The sequence below is a fragment of the Peromyscus leucopus genome, chromosome X, assembly GCF_004664715.2.
Source record: "Peromyscus leucopus breed LL Stock chromosome X, UCI_PerLeu_2.1, whole genome shotgun sequence".
NCBI lineage: Eukaryota > Metazoa > Chordata > Mammalia > Rodentia > Cricetidae > Peromyscus > Peromyscus leucopus.
In genome coordinates, this window is record NC_051083.1 from 3330473 (window position 1) to 3349630 (window position 19158).

Here is a 19158-nt window from a genome sequence, read left to right on the forward strand (position 1 = left end):
CGTCTTCTCTTTTCCCCCCACCAGGCCCCACCGCGAGGATCCGTGTTCTCCGCCCCGCGCACACGCGTGAAACCCCCCGCCATGATCCCCCGGCCGCGCCACCCGGGCCACGGCCGCCACTGCCGCCCGCGACCTCTGGCGTGACCCCCGACCTCCCCGGCGACCCCAACCCCGCCCACGTGCGTCGTCATGCCATCGCCACGCTAGCAGCGTCGGCCATGCCCGCCTTCCCGACCCGGCGTGACCCCCACCCCCACACCCCCGCCCCCCACCACCCCACGCGTGCGCGTAGATCACACCGCGACGCCCGCGACATGCGTCACGCGTGTATCATGTTAACCGTGGTCGCGTCGGCGCCATGTTGGTCCCCGCGGCGGCGTCCGTGGCGTCCCCGCGGCGGCGGGGTCGGGGCCGGCGCACCCCGTGGTGAGCACGCGCTACGGCCGCCTGCGGGGCACACGCGTGCAGCTGCCGGGCGAGCTGCTGGGCCCCGTGGCCCGGTTCTGGGCGTGCCTACGCGGCCCCGCCCACGGGCGCCCGCGGTTCCAGGCGCCGAGCCGCCGCCTCCTGGCCGGCGTGCGCGAGGCACGGGGTTCGCGCCCGTGTGCCCGCAGCCCTGGACGCCCGCTGCGCTGCCCGCGACATGCTGCCCGTGTGGTTCGCGGACGCCGGCCCCGCCGCCCGGGCCGCCTACCTGGCGGAGCAGAGCGAGGACTGCCTGTTCCTCAACCTCTACGTGCCCGCGGGGGCGCCCGGTGAGTGCGGGGCGGGGGGTTGGGGGGGGTCACGGGTGAGGTCACGGGTCGTCATGTGTCGGTCATGCGTGTCGTCATGTGTCGTCATGTGTCGTCATGTATGAGGTCATGTGATGTCACAGGAGGTCACGGGTCGCCGTGGAGGCCGTGTGGGGTCACGTATGATGTCACTGAGGTCGTGAGAGGTCGTGTGTGGTCGCGGGTGAGGTCACGGGGCGTCATGTGTCGTCGTGCGTGGGGTCGGGTGAGGTCGAACGTCGTCGTGTGTCGTCACGGGAGGCCGTGGGAGGTCGTGTGTGAGGTCGTGTGTGAGGTCGTGTGTGAGGTCGTGTGTGAGGTCGTGTGTGAGGTCGTGTGTGACGTCGTTGAGGTCATGTGTGAGGTCGTGTGAGGTCATGTGAGGTCATGTGAGGTCATGTGAGGTCATGTGAGGTCATGTGAGGTCATGTGAGGTCATGTGAGGTCGTGTGTGAGGTCATGTGAGAGGTCGTGTGAGGTCGTGTGTGAGGTCATGTGAGAGGTCGTGTGTGAGGTCATGTGAGGTCGTGTGAGGTCATGTGAGGTCGTGTGAGGTCCCCTCATTTGCATATCAGCCGGCGGCCCCGGCCCTCATCTGCATAGCCACGCCCCACATGAGCTCATTTGCATATCCACCATGGGCCCCGGACACGTGCGATTCCAGCCCGCCCCTCATTTGCATGCGATTCGCATATGCATAAGTTCCGGATCATTTGCATATCCCCGCCCATCACCCTCATTTGCATGCGATTTGCATATGCACGATCCCAGGATCATTTGCGTATCCCCGCCCACCGCCCCTCATTTGCATGTGATTTGCATATGCACAAATCCAGGATCATTTGCATATCCCCGCCCACCACCATCATTTGCATATCCCCGCCCACCGCCCCTCATTTGCATTCCCCTCGGTCCCCAGGGCGACCGGCATTTGCATATTCATGTTTCCAGGCAGAGACATTTGCATACCCAGGAATCCCCGGGGCCGCGCGTTTCCCCGCCCACCCCTCATTTGCATCCACTTTGCATATTTCTGGGCCTAGGGTGATTTGCATGTCCCCGCCCACCGCCCGCGATTTGCATATCCCTTCCCTCAGTGTTTCTCTGCATTTGCATAGTCCCGCCCCCAGCCCCGCATTTGCATATTTGCTCGCCTGCGCCGTCTCATTTGCATACCCAGGGGCCCGTCCCTCATCGGCATGTCTCCGCCCCCACCCGCGCCTCATTTGCATACCCACGCGCGCGGGGGGGTTCTGGGCTGCGCACAGCTGCCGCCCGCCCCTCATTTGCATATTCAGGGTCCAGAAGGTCATTTGCATACCCCCGCCCACCGCCCGCCACCCATTTGCATACTCTCAGGCCTCGGCGCCGCCCATTTGTCCTCTGCCCCTCATTTGCCTGCGCTTTGCATATGCATGAGCCCGCGAATTGTTTGCATATCCCCGCCCACTGCCGGCCATTTGCATATCCTCCCGTCCCAGGCTTTTTGCATTTGCATATCCACGCCCCAGCCAGGCATTTGCATACCAAGAAGGGGCCATTTGCATATGCATGAGCTCACAGACCCGGATTTGCATATCCGCGCCTACCATCTCGCATTTGCATACTTCCAGCGCCCAATTTGCATATCCACGCCCCCAGCCCATGCCATTTGCATATCCTTCCGCCCCATTGTTGCCCGGAATTTGCATACCCAGCAGTCAGAGCTCATTTGCATAAGAACAAAGGCCACACCCCCACATTTGCATACCCGCCCACCACCATCCATTTGCATATCCCCAGCGCCTAATTTGCATATTCACGTTCCAAGCGCACACAATTTGCATATCCGGGGGTCATTTGCATGCCCCGCCTCCACCGCCGCCGCCGCCGCCCACGCAGAGGACTGGCTTGCACAGGCGCACGCGAGATCTCGAACCCCCGGGCAGGAGGCGCCGCCATGTGTGACGGGCGGCGCCGTCTTTTATTTTTTTTATTTAAATTTAAATTTAAATTTAATGGAAATTTTTTTTTTGCGCCTTTTCTTTTTTGCAATTTGTTTTTTCGCGCTCACCGAAAAAAAAGCGCCGCCGCGTCTTCGCTTTTGTGTCTTTTTATGTATTTATTTATTTTTTTTTAGCGGATTTTCATCCGAGGGATCGGGAATGCGGGTCGGTGGTTATTTTTTTAATTCTACTTAAATTAGAATTTTTTTCATTTTTTTTTTTCCAAACAAATTGGGATTTTTTTTTTTTTTTTTTTGCTTTTTTTTTTTTTTTTAAATGCAATTTTTTGCTTCGACTTTATTTTTTTGTAACCAAAATTTTGTTTTCCGCCCCCGAGGACCGTGTGTGATGTAAAAAAAAATAAAATTTTTTTTTTTTTTGTAAATTTCCAGCTGCTCCGGCGAGAATGTTTTTTTTTTTTTTCTTTGTTTTCACATTGGATTTAAATTTTTTTTTTAACCATTGTTTTTATCATTAACTCTTTGAAAAATAACTTTTTTTTTTTAATGTTTTCATCTCGGATGTCGTTTTCCTCACCACGTTTCCGCAGTTGGCGTTTCGTGTTTTCCATTGGGTCGGTTTTTTATTTTTATTTTTATTTTTATTTTTAATTTAATACAAATTTTAATTTTAAATTGATTTTTTTTAAGCCACCCCACCCCCATTTTTGTTTCCCGCCCACCGCATTTTTCTCCCCCCACCCCCGTTTTTCTTTTTGTTTTTTGTTTTTTAATTTTCTCGTCTTTTCCCGACTTTTCCCGGGCGCCCACGCGTCGGTCTCGGGTTCTGTGTAAAAAATTTTTTTATTTTTATTTTTCCTCCTCCCCCCACCCCGCCTCCCCGTCTCGACCCGACCCAGGAGCCAACGCTCGGAAAATCGCAGACGATATCGCGAGTCCTGACCGCGGGGACGACGAAGGTATCTTTTTTTTTTTTTTATTTTTTTACCCCGACTTTTGTGTTTTTATTTATTTTTATTTTTTTTTATTTTTTCTTGTTTTTTGTTTTTTTTATTTTTTATTTTTTTTTTCCCGGCGCGCTCGAACCCTTTGCATGCGTTCATCTCTTCTCGGTAAAAATTTTTTTTTGTTTTTTCGTCCTTTTCACCCCCATGTTTGGAAGCCGCTGCCGTGTCCTCGTTTCTTGCGTGCAAAAAAAATTTTTTTTGATAAAAAAACCAAAATTTTTTGACAGACTTTTTTTTTGGCCATAAGAAGAATTTATATTTTTACAAGTTTTGAAATTCCAGGAAAAAAAAAATCCTGAAATGAAAGCAAAAAAAAAATTTTTTTAATTGAAATTTGAAGAAACATTTGATTTTTCCTTTTCTTTTTTTTTCTTTCCCCGTCTCCGTCCCAAGAAGAGAAAACATAATTTTTTTTAAATTTTTTAATTTTTCCTTCTTCCTCCCCGGTGTGTGTTCGTCCCTGTGTGTGGATCTTGGGTTTGGAAATTTTGTGGAAATTTTTATTTTGAAATTTTAATTTTGAAATTTTTATTATGAAATTTTTATTTTGAAAATTTTATTTTGAAATTTTGTATTTTGAAATTTTTATTTTGAAATTTTAATTTTTCTCCCCCCGCCCACCCCCGCTCCCGTGGCGCCTGGGTTCTTTTGGGGGGAGACATTCGGGGTTTTCGTCCTCGTTTTAATGGCAGCCGCGAGGAGGCCGGGTCCCCGGGTCAGACGTTCGCTCTGCAGCCACCGGCGCCGAGGCAGGGGGATGATTTTCCAGAGTGAAAATTTTTTTTTTTTTAAATTAAATTTTACAAAAAGAAAAAAAATTTTTTTTTGTTTTGAAATTTGGGAAAAGTCATCCCCCTGCCTCGGCGCTGCCGGAATCTGCCCCGACGGGCGGCGTGCGTGGACGCGGGCTCCGCGGTTTCCCCCGGAATTTAGAGGTTTTTTTTTTTGGCAGCCAAGTCACGCTAAGCCCCTCCCAGTTCCTACCCATTTGCATAAAATCTGCATATTCCCATCACCCTCGAAGGCTTCTCCAGTCAATGCATCCGGTGCTCGTTTGCATAAAATCTGCATATTCTAATTCACCGCAAAGGCCCGTCCAGACCGCGCGCGCGCCCTGTGCTCATTTGCATAAAAGTTGCATGGTTTAATCACCCGCAAAGGCTCCTGCATTGAATGCATCCTGTGGTGCTCATTTGCATAAAATTTGCATATCCTAATCACCCGCAAAAGGCTCGCCCAGTCAATGCATCCTGTGCTCGTTTGCATAACATTTGCGTATTCTAATCATCTGAAAAGCCCGGCCCAGCCAGCACATCCTGTGCTCATTTGCATAAACATGTGCTCATTTGCATAAATTTGCATATTCTAATAACCCGGAAACGCGTCTGGACGGTGCATCCTTTGGGCGTTTGCATAAAATTTGCATATTCTAATCACACGCAAAGCTGGTCCTGACGTGTCCTGTGGTCGTTTGCATAAATTTGCATATTCTAATCACTCTCGAAAGGCCACCTGTTCGGTGCGTCCTGTGCTCATTAGCATAAAATCTGCATATTCTAATCTCCTGCAAAGCTGGTCCAGACTGCGCTTCCCGTGCTCGTTTGCATATTATCTGAATATTCTAATCACCCGCAAAGTCTCGTCCTGACACAGCATCCATGGATCATTAGCATAAAATTTGCATACCCTCATCGCCTGCCAAGCGTGTCCGGGCAAGGCATCCTGTGTCCGTTTGCATAAAATTTGCATATTCTAATCATCTGAAAAGTCCGGCCCAGTCAGCACATCCTGTGCTCTTTTGCATAAATCTGTGCTCGTTTGCATAAATTTGCATATTCTAATAACCCGAAAACTCGTCTGGACAGTGCGTCCTGTGCTCATTTGCATAAATTTGCATATCCCAATCGCCTGCCAAGCTCGTCCAGTCAAGGCATCCTGTGTTCGTTTGCATAAAATTTGCATATTCCAACCAACCGCCGCGCGTGTCTCCTTCGTGCGTCTCGTGCTCATTTGCATAAAATCTGCATATTCTAATCAACCACACATACTTGGCCAGTGCGCCCTGTGCTCATCGGCATAAATTTGCATATTCTAATTTACCTGCAAAGGCTCGTCCGGACGCTGCATCCTGTTCTCATTTGCATAAAATTTGCATGTTCTAATCGCCCGCAAGGCACATCCCGTGCTCATTTGCATAAAATCTGCATAGCCCGAGGAGCCCCGAGAGCCGGCCCGGGCCGCCCCTGGGCATTTGCATGGGGTTTGCATCTCCGAGTCAAGCCTTGCCGGAATTTGCATAACCACGCCCCCACATTTGCATTTCTCCCCCCCACACCCCGGGGCCCGGCGCATTGGCGTGCGATTTGCATGACCCCCGCGGCGTGAGATTGACGGGTCGAGGTCGTGGGCATCAAATTTGCATATTCATGAACCAGGACCTCGTGAGAAGTGGCGTGGCCGGCCCGGGACGTCTTGCACATTTTAGTCGCCTCTCGGTCATCTGCATCTAATTTGCATACACGAATAAACACCAGCATAGCCACGCCCTCATTTGCATATCCCACAACCCAATCTGCTCGTTTTTTGCATAAAATTTGCATATCTTCAGCCTCAGAGCGGCCTCATTTGCATGGATTTGCATGTCTCTAAGGATATCTGCATGTAATTTGCATACATCAATAAATGCCCGCATAGCCATGCCCTCATTTGCATATCCAGCCACCCGCCCGCTGCTCATTTGCATAACTTTTGCATGCCTGCCGCCCCAGAGCGGCCCCATTTGCGTAAATTTGCATGTCTTTTTGTGGATATCTGCATGTAATTTGCATACACGCATAAAATACAGGCATAGCCACGCCCTCATTTGCATATCCCACAAACCATCTGCTGCTTATTTGCATAAAATTTGCATGTCTGCGGCCCTTGATCGACCGCATTGGGGTGAATTTGCATGACTTTGTGGATATCTGCATGTAATTTGCATACTTTAATAAACGCCCTCCTGGCCACGCCCTCATTTGCATATCCTGCTGCTCATTTTGCATAAGATTTGCATACCTGCAGCCTGGACAGTGGTGACAGCATTTGCATGAATTTGCATGTCGGCCTGGTGCCTGGCGGCCCGGATACAGGGCTCGGGGGTCCACAGCTCATTTGCATAAAATTTGCATAGCCAGGGAGGTCATTTGCATGTCCCTGACCTCAGGCCTTGGCGTGCACGGAGCCTCTGCGTGTGGTTCGCGTGTCCGGAAGAAACCCCGGGGCGTGTTCGCATAGCCACGCCCCTCATTTGCATACCCCACCCCACGAGCTGGTCATTTGCATAAAATTTGCATACGCGCAGCCAAAACAGCCCACGTGGAGTGGAAATTTGCATAGCCGGCCACTCATTTGCATATTTAATTGCCAGCCGCCGGGGTCATCTGCATACGATTTGCATGTGGACGGGGCGTGGGCTCCGCATTTGCATATGTTTGCATATTCATGAGTCCCCGGTGGGACAGGACACGCTTAGGACATGCCAGACGTGGCGTCCCTGACCCCCCCACGCCCCGCGGTGACCCCACGCTGACCCCACCCTGACCCCCGCGAGCCCACACAGCGGTCACGCCACATGACACGCTTAGAACATGCCTGGCATGGCGTCCCCGACTCCCCCATGCCCCGCGCTGACCCCGCCCCAACCCCACGCTGACCCCGCGCTGACCCCTCACCCCCCCCCCCCCCCCGCAGAGGTGCGCGACCCCGGCGGCCGGAAGCCCGTCATGGTTTACATCCACGGCGGGTCCTACATGGAGGGCGCCGGGAACATGGTGGACGGCAGCGTGCTGGCCAGCTACGGCGACGTCATCGTGGTCACCGTCAACTACCGCCTGGGCGTGCTCGGTGAGGACACGGGACATGTGACGTGGCGTGTGACATGTAACCCTGACATGCGACATGTGACACGGGGAATGGGGCACGGGACCCGGGACACGGGACACAGGACATGTGACATGCAACACGTGACCCCAACACGCGACCCCGACATGTGAAATGCGACATGTGACCCTGACACATGACATGCAATCCCGGCATGTGACACATGACCCCGACATACAACATGCAACCCCGATACGGGGCACGCATCCCAGACACGTGACACAAAACCCCAGCACGTGACATGCAACCCAGACCCGTGACCCCTGACCCCGACGCGCTACCCATAGGGAGAGGAGCCCGGGTGGTTAGAGTGGGGGGAGGGGGATTGGAGGTGTGGCGGTCCGTGTGTGGTCACGTGTGCCGTGTTTTCTGGTCACGTGTTTCACGGTCACGTGTGTTCTGGTGACGTGGGCCATGTTTTCCCGTGACGTGTGTTCCGCGTGTTCTGGTCACGCGTTTCTTTTCCTGTCACGTGTTTTCCAATCACATGTTTTCCCCCCATTGAAATTCCGTGTTTTTTTTTTTTTTTTTTTTTTCAATGTTACGGTATTTCGTTGTCCCGTGTTTCCCGGTCACATATGTGGCATGTTTCCCGGTCCCGTGTTTCCCGCCCCCGAGTCACAGGATTTCTAATTTTTTTTTCTTTTTTATTATTTAAATTCTGCGGGATTTATTTTTCATGTGTTCTGTGTTTCTCACTCCCGCGTTCCATGCTTTCTGCTCACGCGTGTGTTCTCCAGCCACGTGTTCTCCCGTCGCGTGTTTCCTGCCCACCGGATCACGGAAATCCCCATTTCCCCCCCTTAGTTTTATGTCATCATATTGTCACGTGTGGTCGCGCGTGCCGTGTTTTTCATTCACGTGTTCCGTGATTTCTGGTCACGTGTGTGTTCTCCAGCCACGCGTTTTCCCATCACGTGTTTCCCACCCCCGAGTCACGGAAATTCACATTTTTTTCTTTCCTCCTTAACTTTCTTGGTATTTTATGTTCATGTGTGGTCATGTGTTCCGTGTTTTCCGGTCATGTGTGCTGTGTCTTTGGGTCACGTGTTTTCCGGTCAGGCGTTTTCCACTCACCTGTTCTCCCATCACGTGTGTCCCGCCCCCGAGTCACGGAAATTCCAGTTGTTTTTTTTTTTTCCTTTTTTAAATTTTACATAATTTCATTTTCATGTGTGGTCGCGTGTCCCTTGTTTTCCCGTCACGTGTTCTGTGTCTTTTGGTCACATGTTTTCCTGTGAGATGTTCGTGTTCTCCCGTCACGTTTCCCGAACCCAAGTCACGGATATTCTAATCTCTTGTTTTTCCTTAATTTTACATAATTTTATTGTCACGTGTGGTTGCGTGTGCCACGTTTTTCATACATGTGTTCCATGCCTTCTGGTCACATGTTCTCCGGTCGCGTGTTCTCCCAACACGTTTTTCCCACCCCTGCATCCCGGAAATTCCCATCTCTTCCTTTTCTCTTTAATGTTCATGGGATTCTATCGTCCTGTGTGGTCGCGTGTGCCGTGTTTTCCGGTCACGTGTGCTGTTTCTTTGGGTCACGTGTTTTCCGGTCAGGCGTTCTCCACTCACCTGTTCTCCCATCACGTGTGTCCCGCCCCACCGCGTCACGGAAATTCCAGTTTTCTTTTTTCCTTAATTTTACGGAAATTTTTTTTTCACGTGTGGTGTGTGTGCCGTGTTTTTCAGTCACGTGTTCCATGTTTTCTCGTTACGTGTTTGTTATCCCATCACGTGTTTTCCCATCACATGTTTCCCGCCCCTGAGTCACGGAATTCCAATTTTTTTCTTTTTTTCTTTTTTTAGCTTTTACTGGATTTTATTTTCATGTGTGGTCGCGTGTCCCGTGTTCTCAAGTCACGTGTTCCATGTTTTCTGCTCTTGTGTTTTCCAGTCACATGTTTCCCGCCCCAGCCCCCGAGTCATGGAAATTCCACTTTTTTTTTTAATTTTACAGAATTTCATTTTCATGTGTGGTCGCGTGTTCGTGTTTTCCGGTCACGTGTGCTGTGTCTTTCGGTCACGTGTTTTCTGGTCACACATTCTCCGGTCGCATGTTCTCCCATCACGTGTTTCCTGCCCTTTAGTCACGGAAATTACAGGGTTTTTCCTTCTTTTTTTAATTTTAAGGAATTTTGTTTTCATGTGTCCCGTGTTTTTCATTCACATGTTCCATGTATTCTGCTCACATGTTTGTTCACCAGCCACGTGTTTTCCCGTCACGTGTTTCCAGCCTCCCGTGTCACGGAAATTCCAATTTTCTTTTATCCTTAACCTTTATCGGATTTTATCATTCTGTGTGGTCACATGTGGTCGCGTGTGCCGTGTTTTTCACTCACGTGTTCCATGTTTTCTGGTCACATGTGTGTTCTTCAGCCACGTGTTCTCCCATCGCATGTTTCCCGCCCCCGAGTCACGGAAATCCCTGGTTTTTTTTCTTTTCTCTTTCACTTTTTTGGTTTTTTTATCATCACATGTGCTCGTGTGTGCCCATGTGTGCCGTGTGCGCCAGGTGTCCCGCCCCATGTTCTCCGGTTGCATGTTGTCCCGTCATGTGTGTCCTGCCCCCGGGTCATAGAAATCCCAATTCTTTTCTATTTTTTTTAACCTTCCTGCGTTTTTATCGTCCCGTGTGGTTGCGTGTGGTCAGATGTGCCGTGTTTTTCCATTCTTGTGTTCCATGTTTTCTGCTCACATGTGTCTTCTCCAGCCATGTGTTCCCCCGTCACATGTGTCCCGCCCCCGAGTCACAGAAATTCCAGGGTTTTTTTTCTTTTTTAATTTTACGGAATTTCATTTTCACATGTGTTCACGCGTACCGTGTTTTTCCATCACGTGTTCCATGCTTTCTGGTCACACATGTGTGTTCTCCAGCCACGTGTTCTACCATCATGTGTGTCCCGCCCCCGAGTCACGGAAATCCCTGGTTTTTTTTCTTTTTCTCTTTAACTTTTTTGGTTTTTTATTTTCACATGTGATCGCGTGTGCTCGCGTGTGGTCGTCGTGTGTGCCGTGTGTGCGCGCCGGCCGACACGCATGTCCTGCCCCATGTTTTCCCGTCACGTGTGTCCCCCCCCCCCAAGTCACGGAAACTACATTTTTTTCTTTTTCTCTTTTAACATTATTGGTTTTTTTTATTTACACGTGTGCTCGCGTGTGCCGTGTTTTCCATTCGCATGTTCTACGTTCTCTGCTCACGTGTGTCGTCTCCCGCCACGTGTGTCCCGCCCCGCGAGTCACAGAAATTAGATTTTTTTCTCTTTTCTCTTTAACGTTTTTTGGTGTTTTATCGTCCCGTGTGCTCGCGTGTTGTCGCGTGTGCTCACATGTTGTCACATGTGCTCACCTGTGCACCCCGCCCCGCAGGCTTCCTGAGCACGGGCGACCAGGCCGCCAAGGGCAACTACGGCCTCCTGGACCAGATCCAGGCGCTGCGCTGGGTGGAGGAGAACGTGGGCGCCTTCGGCGGGGACCCCAAGCGCGTGACCGTGTTCGGCTCGGGCGCCGGGGCCTCCTGCGTCAGCCTGCTCACGCTGTCCCACTACTCGGAAGGTGAGTCACGCGTGTTCACGCGTGTTCATGTATGTTCACGTATGTTCATGTATGTTCGCGCATGTTCACACATGTTAATGTATGTTCACGCGTGTTCACGCATGTTGATGCATGTTCACGCGTGTTCTCTCGCCGTTGTTCGGCGACACGGGGCACGCGGTGTCGGCGGGGAGCAAAAAACATGCGTGTTCATGTATGTTCACGCATGTTCACACGTGTTGATGTATGTTCACGCATGTTTACGCGTGTTCTCTCACCATCCTTCTTGCGCGGTGCCTGCGGGGAACAAAAAACACGCAAGTTCATGTATGTTCACGCCCGTTCAAGCGTGTTCACGCGTGTTCTCTCGTCATCCTTCGGTGACACGGGTTCGCGGTGCCGGCAGGGAGTAAAAAAAAGTGTTCATGTATGTTCACGCGTGTTCACGTATGTTCATACATGTTCACGCATGTTCAAGCGTGTTCTCTCGCCCCCCACATCCCCCTCGAATCCCACCCCCCATCTCCCTCCGCATCCCCCACATCATCCACCGTGAACACGCGTGCCACGTGCATGCAACACGTGTGTCACCCCTGACCCCGCGCCCGCCCCATGATCCCAGCGCCCCACATCGACCCCCCACCCCCCCCAAACCCCCCCATACATGCAAATGCCCCGAACACACATGTCACACGCGTGTCCCGTGTCGCCCACCCCGCAGGCCTGTTCCAGAAGGCCATCATCCAGAGCGGCACCGCCCTCTCCAGCTGGGCCGTCAACTACCAGCCCGCCAAGTACGCGCGGGCGCTGGCGGAGCAGCTGGGCTGCGCCGGGAACGCCGGGAACACGCACACGCGATCGTCATACGTGTCGTCCTACGTGTCCTCGGACCCCGCGTCGTCGTCGTGGGACTCGGCCGAGGCCGTGTCCTGCCTGCGCCGGGCCGGCTGGCGGGAGCTGTCGCGGCCCCGCGTGACGCCCGCCCCGTACCACGTGGCCTTCGGTCCCGTGATCGACGGCGACGTCGTCCCCGACGACCCGCAGATCCTCATGGAGCAGGGCGAGTTCCTCAACTACGACATCATGCTGGGCGTCAACCAGGGCGAGGGGCTGCGCTTCGCCGACGGCGTGGGCGCCGCCCCGGACACGTATGACGCATACGGTACATACGACCCCGAAAACCCCGAAAACACGGAAAAAAACCACGAAAACACGGATTATACGGACGAGAACACGGATGAAAACAACGATTTCCGGGGCCGTCATGGCCGCCGCGGGGACCCGGACGATGCGGAAGACGGTGACCGGGGCCGCCGCGTGGACCCCGACGACACGGAAAACCGATACCGGGAGAACCGTGGCCGCCGCGTGGACCTGGATAACACGGATGATGACACGGAAAACGATTACAGGGATAATCATGGCCGCCGCGGGGACCCGGACACGGAAAACCCTTCCCGGGGTCATCATGGCCGCCGTGGGGACCCTGACGACACGGAAAACCGATACCGGGATAATCATGGCCGCCGCGTGGACCCCGATAACACGGATGACGACACGGAAAACGATTATCGCGACAATCATGGCCGCCGCGTGGACCCTGATAACGATTTTCGTGATTCCCGGGACCGCCGCGGCCGCCGCGTGGACCCCGACACGGACACGGAAAACGATTCCTGGGACCATCATGGCCGCCGCGCCGACCCCACGGACCCAGAACGCACATACGACGACACGTATGACGACGACGACGACGGCGTGTCCCCCGCGGCCTTCGACGCCGCCATCGCGGCCTTCGTGGACCGTCTCTACGGCGACCCCGGCGGCGACTCCGGACCCCGCACGGCGCTGCGCGAGACGGTGAAGTTCATGTACACGGACTGGGCGGCGTCACGCGTGTCCTCGCCGGGGTGGCGTCGGCGCACCCTGGTGGCGCTCTTCACCGACCACCAGTGGGTGGCGCCCGCCGTGGCCACGGCCGACCTGCACGCCCGCTACGGCTCGCCGACCTACTTCTACGCCTTCGCGCACCGCTGCGACCCCGCGGGTGACCCCGGTGACCCCGGAAGTGATCCCGCCGGAAGTGACCCAGGAAGTGACCCCGGTGACCCCGGAAGTGATCCCGCAGGAAGTGACCCCGGTGACCCCGGAAGTGATTCCCGGCGCCCCGGAAGTGATTCCCGTGACCCCGGAAGTGACCCCAGGGGCGGGCGGCGCCCGGCCTGGGCCGACGCGGCCGCCCACGGCGACGAGCTGCCCTACGTCTTCGGGGTCCCCCTGCTGGGCCCCCCCTCCTCCTCCTCCTCCTCCTCCTCCGCCGACCTCTTCGCCGCCTGCAACTTCTCGCGGGGCGACGTCATGCTCAGCGCCGGGGTCATGACCTACTGGACCAACTTCGCCAAGACGGGGTGAGGGGCGGGGTCGCGGGGTCACGGGGGAGGGGGTCGGGGGTCAGGGGGAGGAGTTAGGGGCGGTGGGTGGGGTCAGGGGCGGGGTTTGGGGTCAGGGGAGGAGTTTGGGGGCGGTGGGCGGGGTTTTGGGAGGAGTTAGGGGCGGTGGGTGGGGTTAGGGGTGATGGGAGGGGTCAGGGGCGGGGTTTGGGGTCAGGGGGAGGGGTTTGGGGTCAGGGGCGGGGTTTGGGGTCACAAGGAGGGGTTTGGGGTCAGGGGGTGGAGTTTGGGGCGGTGGGAGGGGTTTGAGGGCGGTGGGTGGGGTTTGGGGCGGTGGCGGGGTCATAGGAGGGGTTTGGGGGTGGTAGGTGGGGCTTGGGTAGTCCGGGGGAGGAGTTAGGGGCGGTGGGTGGGGTTTTTGGGAGGAGTTAGGGAGCAGTGGAGGGGTTTGGGGTCAGGGGAGGGGTTTGGGGTCAGGGGCGGGGTTTGGGGTCAGGGGAGGGGTTTTGGGAGGAGTTAGGCGGCGGTGGGTGGGGTTTGGGGGGCGGTGGGTGGGGCTTGGTGGGCCAGGGGGAGGGGTTTGGGGTCGGTGGGAGGGGTTTTGGTGGTAGTAGGCGGGGGTCACGGGTGGGATTTGGGGTCGATTGCTGGTGGTTTGGGTGGGGGGCGGGGTTTGGAGGCGGTGGGAGGGGTTTGGGGAGGAGTTAGGGGGTGGTGGGCGGTGTCAGGGGTGGCGTTTGGGGTCAGGGGGAGGGGTTTGGGGTCAGGGGCGGGGTTTTGGGGTCAGGGGGAGGAGTTAGGGGAGGTGGGCGGGGTCAGGAGAGGAGCAAGGAACGGTGGGTGTGGCCAGGGGCGTGGTTTATAGTCAGGGGAGGGGTTTTGGGGTCAGGGGAGGAGTTTGGGGGCGGTGGGAGGGGCTTTGGAGGAGTTAGGGAGCGGTGGGTGGGTTTGGGGGCTGTGGGCGGGGTCAGGGGCGGGGTTTGAGGTGAGCAGGAGGAGTTAGGGGTGGTGGGCGGGGTTTGAGGGTGGTGGGCGGGTCTGGGGGTCAGGAGGAGGGGCTAGGGGCGGTGGGTGGGGTTTTTTGGGGCGGTGGGCGGGGTCAGGGGTGGGGTTTTTGGGGTGTTGTGTGGGGTTGGGGGCGGTGGGTGCGTTTGGGGTCATGGGGAGGAGTTAGGGGCGGTGGCGGGGTTTGGGGGCGGTGGGCGGGGTTTGAGGTGGTGGGCGGGGTCTGGGGGGCCAGGGGGAGGAGCTAGGGGCGGTGGGTGGGGTTTTTGGGGTGGTTGCTGGGGTCAGGTGCACGGTTTGAGGGCGGTGGGCGGGTTTGAGGTGGTGGGCGGGGTCACAGGAGGGTTTTGGTTGCGCTGGGTGGGATCTTTGAAGGACTTAGGGTCAGGGGCGGGGTTTGGGGTCAGGGGGAGGAGTTAGGGGTGGTGGGTGGGATTTGGAGGTGGTGGGCGGGGTCAGGGGCGGGGTTAGGGGTAGTAGGTGGGGCCAGGGGAGGATTTTTGAGTCGGGGGGAGGGGTTTGGAGGCGGTCGGTGGGGTTTGGGGGCTGTGGGCGGGGTCATGGGCAGGTTTGGGGTCATGGGAGGCGTTTGGGGTGGTGGGGCGGTTTTGGAGGCGGTGGCGGGGTTTAGGGTGATGGGCGGAGTCACGGGAGGAGTCAGGGGCGTGGGCGGGGTCAGGGGAGGACTTAGGGGCGTGGGGCGCGGTTTTAGGGTCGTGGGCGGGGTTTAGAGGTGGTGGGAGGGGTTTAGGTAGGAGTTAGGGGCGGTGGGCGGGGTTTGGGGTCCGGGGGAGGAGTTACAGTGGTGGGCGGGGTCAAGGGCGGGGTTTGGGGTGGTGGGAGGGGTCGGGGGAGGAGTTAGGGTGCGGTGGGTGGGGTTTGCAGGCGGTGGGCGGGGTTTGTGGGTAGTAGCCGGCCGGGGTCAGGGGCGGGGTTTGGGGAGGTGGGCGGGGTCAGGGTCCAGGGTTCACGGGCAAACTCCTCTGCATTTGCATAGCCCCGCCCCACCTGCTCATTTGCATAACCCTGGGCCCAGCTCTTCTGCATTCCTTAGACGCAGCCCTCATTTGCATGTCCCCGCCCACTGGCTCATTTGCATACCGCCCAGCCCCTCTGCATGGGCGTGTTCATGAGGCTCGGGCCCCTCATTTGCATGTCCCCGCCCACCCGGGCCATTTGCATACCGCCCAGCCCCTCTGCATTTGCGTACTCATCAGGCTCGGGACCCTCATTTGCATGTCCCCGCCCCCAACGCTTGGGCATTTGCATATCCATGAGGCCCCGCCCTCTCATTTGCATACACCAGGACCCAGCTTTTCCGCATTTGCATAGTAATGAGGCCTTCCCTGCTCATTTGCATGTCCCAGACGGCAAATCTTCCACATTTGCATATTCATGAGGTCCCTGCCCTCCCATTTGCATAACCCCACCCCTCAGACTCTCCCACCTTTGCATATTCACGCGACCCAGGCCCTCTCATTTGCATGTCCCCGCCCCCAGCGGGCCGTTTCCGTGACCCCAGGCCCCACTCATGTGCATTTGCATAGCCCCGCATGTCAAGGCCTCCTCGTTTGCATATTCATGAGTCCCCGCCCACTCATTTGCATATCCCCGGCCCCCAACTCTCTCTGACATTTGCATATTCGTGGAGTCCTTACCGGTCATTTGCATACCCCGGGCCCCATTTTTCTGCATTTGCATAGTAATGAGGCCTCCCCTGCTCATTTGCATACCCCGGCCCTCAGCACGCCCACAATTGCATATTCATGAGATCCCTGTCCTCATTTGCATAATCCAGGGCCATCTTTCTGTATTTGCATACCCCTGAGGCCCGTGCCCTCTCATTTGCATGTCCCCGCCCCGTAGCTCCCCATTTGCATATTCATCAGGACCATGCATGTCCCCGCCCCCTGCGGGCCATTTCCATACCCCAGGCGCAGCTCATCGGAATTTGCATAGAAACGAGGCCTTCCCAGCTCATTTGCATACCCCAGGCATCCAGCCTTCCACATTTGCATATTCATGAGACCTAGGCGCTCTCATTTGCATACCTGGGGGCCTCCTTTCTGGATTTGCTTGAAAATGAGGCCTCACCGGCTCATTTGCATATCCCCAGGCCTCAGACTCCCCTGCTTTTGCATATTCATGCGCCCCCTGTCCTCATTTGCATAATCCACGCACCATCTTTCCCCATTTGCATATGCATGATACCCAAGGCCTCTCATTTGCATATCTCCGCCCCCAGCGGGCCGTTTCCATATCCCACGCACAATTCATTGATATTTGCAAATAATGAGGTCTTCTCGGCTCATTTGCATGTCCCCGCCCAAACTCTTCCACATTTGCATATTCACGAGACCCAAGCCTTCTCATTTGCATATCCCCAGTTCTATCCCCCTCATTTGCATATCCCCACTCCGCTCATTTGCATACTCATTTCCTGCATTTGCATACCCACGAGACCCGGGCCCTCATTTGCATTTCCCCGCCCCGAGCGGGCCATTTCCATGACCCAGGTACCCATCCCCCTCATTTGCATATTCCCACCCACATTTGCACGCCCTAGCCCTCCCCCTAATTTGCATAATTCATCCTCATTTGCATATTCTTGCTCTCATTTGCATATCCGGTCCCTGCCCCTCAATTGCATGCAAGTCTCCGCCCCTCATTTGCATATCTCCACCCTCATTTGCGTACCAAGTCCCTGCCCCCTCTTTTGCATATCCTGCCCACATTTGCATTTCCAAGCCCACACCTAATTTGCATAGTCCTCTCTTATTTGCATACTCGGGCCTCCCTCTGCATATTTTCCCCCTCTCATTTTCATGGCCAGTCCCCGCCCCCTTGTTTGCTTGCAGTCCCGCCCCTCATTTGCATACACGGTCCCGCCCATCATTTGCATATCCCACTCTCATTTGCATGGCCCCTCCCCGCCCCAATTTGCATGTTCCATCCGCATTTGCATACTCTGGCCTCCCTCTTTGCATGCACGGTCCCTCCCCTCATTTGCATATTCCTACCCGCATTTGCATATCCGGTCCCTGCCCCTCATTTGCATGCCGACTCTCCGCCCCCTCATTTGCATACTCCACCCTTTTTTGCATACTCCGGCCTCCATCTTTGCATATTCCCACTCTCGTTTGCATGCTCAGTCCCTGTCCCCTCATTTGCATATCCGACCCACATTTGCATGCCCAAGCGCACAACTCGTTTGCATACTCCACTCTCATTTGCATAACCAGGCCTCCCTCTTTGCATATTCCCACCCTTGTTTGCACACAGCTCCCCGCCCCCTTGTTTGCATATTCCCACCGTCCATTTGCACACACGGTCCCCGTCCCATCATGTGCATGCCACACCCACATTTACCTCCACAAGCCCCCTCATTTGCATACCCCACCAGTCCCTGCCAACTTATTTGCATACCCAGTACCACCCCCCTCATTTGCATACACGCCCTCATTTGCATGCCCAAGCCAACACCTCGTTTACATACCGCACCCTCATTTGCATACTCAGACCCCCTCATTTGCATATTCCCACTCTCGTTTGCATGCCTGGTCCTCGTCCCCTCATTTGCATATTCAAACTCTCATTTGCATGCCCGGGTCGGCCCACTCATTTGCGTATTCCCGCCCCTGTCTCATTTGCATGCCCAGTCCTCGCCCCCTCATTTGCATACACGGACCCTGCCCCTCATTTACATATTCCCCTCTCATTTGCATGTCCAGTCCCCGCCCCCTCATTTGCATACCCAGTCCCCGCCCCCTCACTCGCCTACCCTCCCCGTTTCATTGGTGCCGCCCGGCCCAACGCCTGACGCCTGACGCCCCCGTGTCTCCCCCCCCCCCACCCCGCCCCCTACCCCGCAGGGACCCCAACCGCCCGGTGCCCCAGGACACCAAGTTCATCCACACCCGCCCCAACCGCTTCGAGGAGGTGGCCTGGACCAAGTACGACCCCCGGGGCCAGCTCTACCTGCACATCGGCCTGCGCCCCGCGTGCGCGACCACTACCGCGCCACCAAGGTGGCCTTCTGGCTCGAGCTGGTGCCGCACCTGCACGGCCTGCACGACCTCTTCCAGTACGTCTCCACCACCACCACGCACGCGCCCCCTGCAGCGGCCTCCGCCACCCCCGACGCCGCCGCCGGCGCCACCCACCACCCCCCGGGACCCCCCGGCACGCGCCGCGGCCTGGCGGGGCGGCGCCGCCTCCAAGCTCTTCCACGCCACCCGGCGCCCAATTTCCCCGGGCCACGCCCAGGGAGGCGGCCACGGCGGCCACGGCGGCCCCGGGCGCGGGTTCCACGGCGGCCCCGGCGGCCCGGCGAGGACGCCACGGTGCTGATCGAGACCAAGCGCGACTACTCGACGGAGCTGAGCGTGACGATCGCGGTGGGCGCCTCGCTGCTCTTTCCTCAACATCCTGGCCTTCGCCGCGCTCTACTACAAGAAGGACAAGCGGCGGCACGAGACGCACGGCGGCAGCAGCAGCACCGGGACCGGGATCACCGGGTCACCACGGGTCGCCAACCTCGCCGCGAAGCCCCCGGCGGCGGTGGTGACCTCCCCGGTGGG

At 56.0% G+C, this 19158-nt stretch overlaps 1 protein-coding gene across 1 annotated transcript; it reads left to right on the forward strand.

Annotated features, from left to right (window-relative positions):
- Positions 1-642: 642 nt before the first annotated feature.
- On the forward strand, positions 643-19156 carry LOC114689008 (neuroligin-3-like; the record flags this gene model as incomplete). The annotated part of the gene is given in 10 exon segments (XM_037199233.1): positions 643-755; positions 3618-3677; positions 7458-7610; positions 11019-11204; positions 11905-13591; positions 18451-18569; positions 18572-18680; positions 18682-18858; positions 18861-18993; positions 18995-19156. Coding segments are annotated over 10 exon segments (2898 nt in total), but the record flags the coding sequence as incomplete, so codon positions are not given.
- Between the last annotated feature and the right edge of the window lie 2 nt (positions 19157-19158).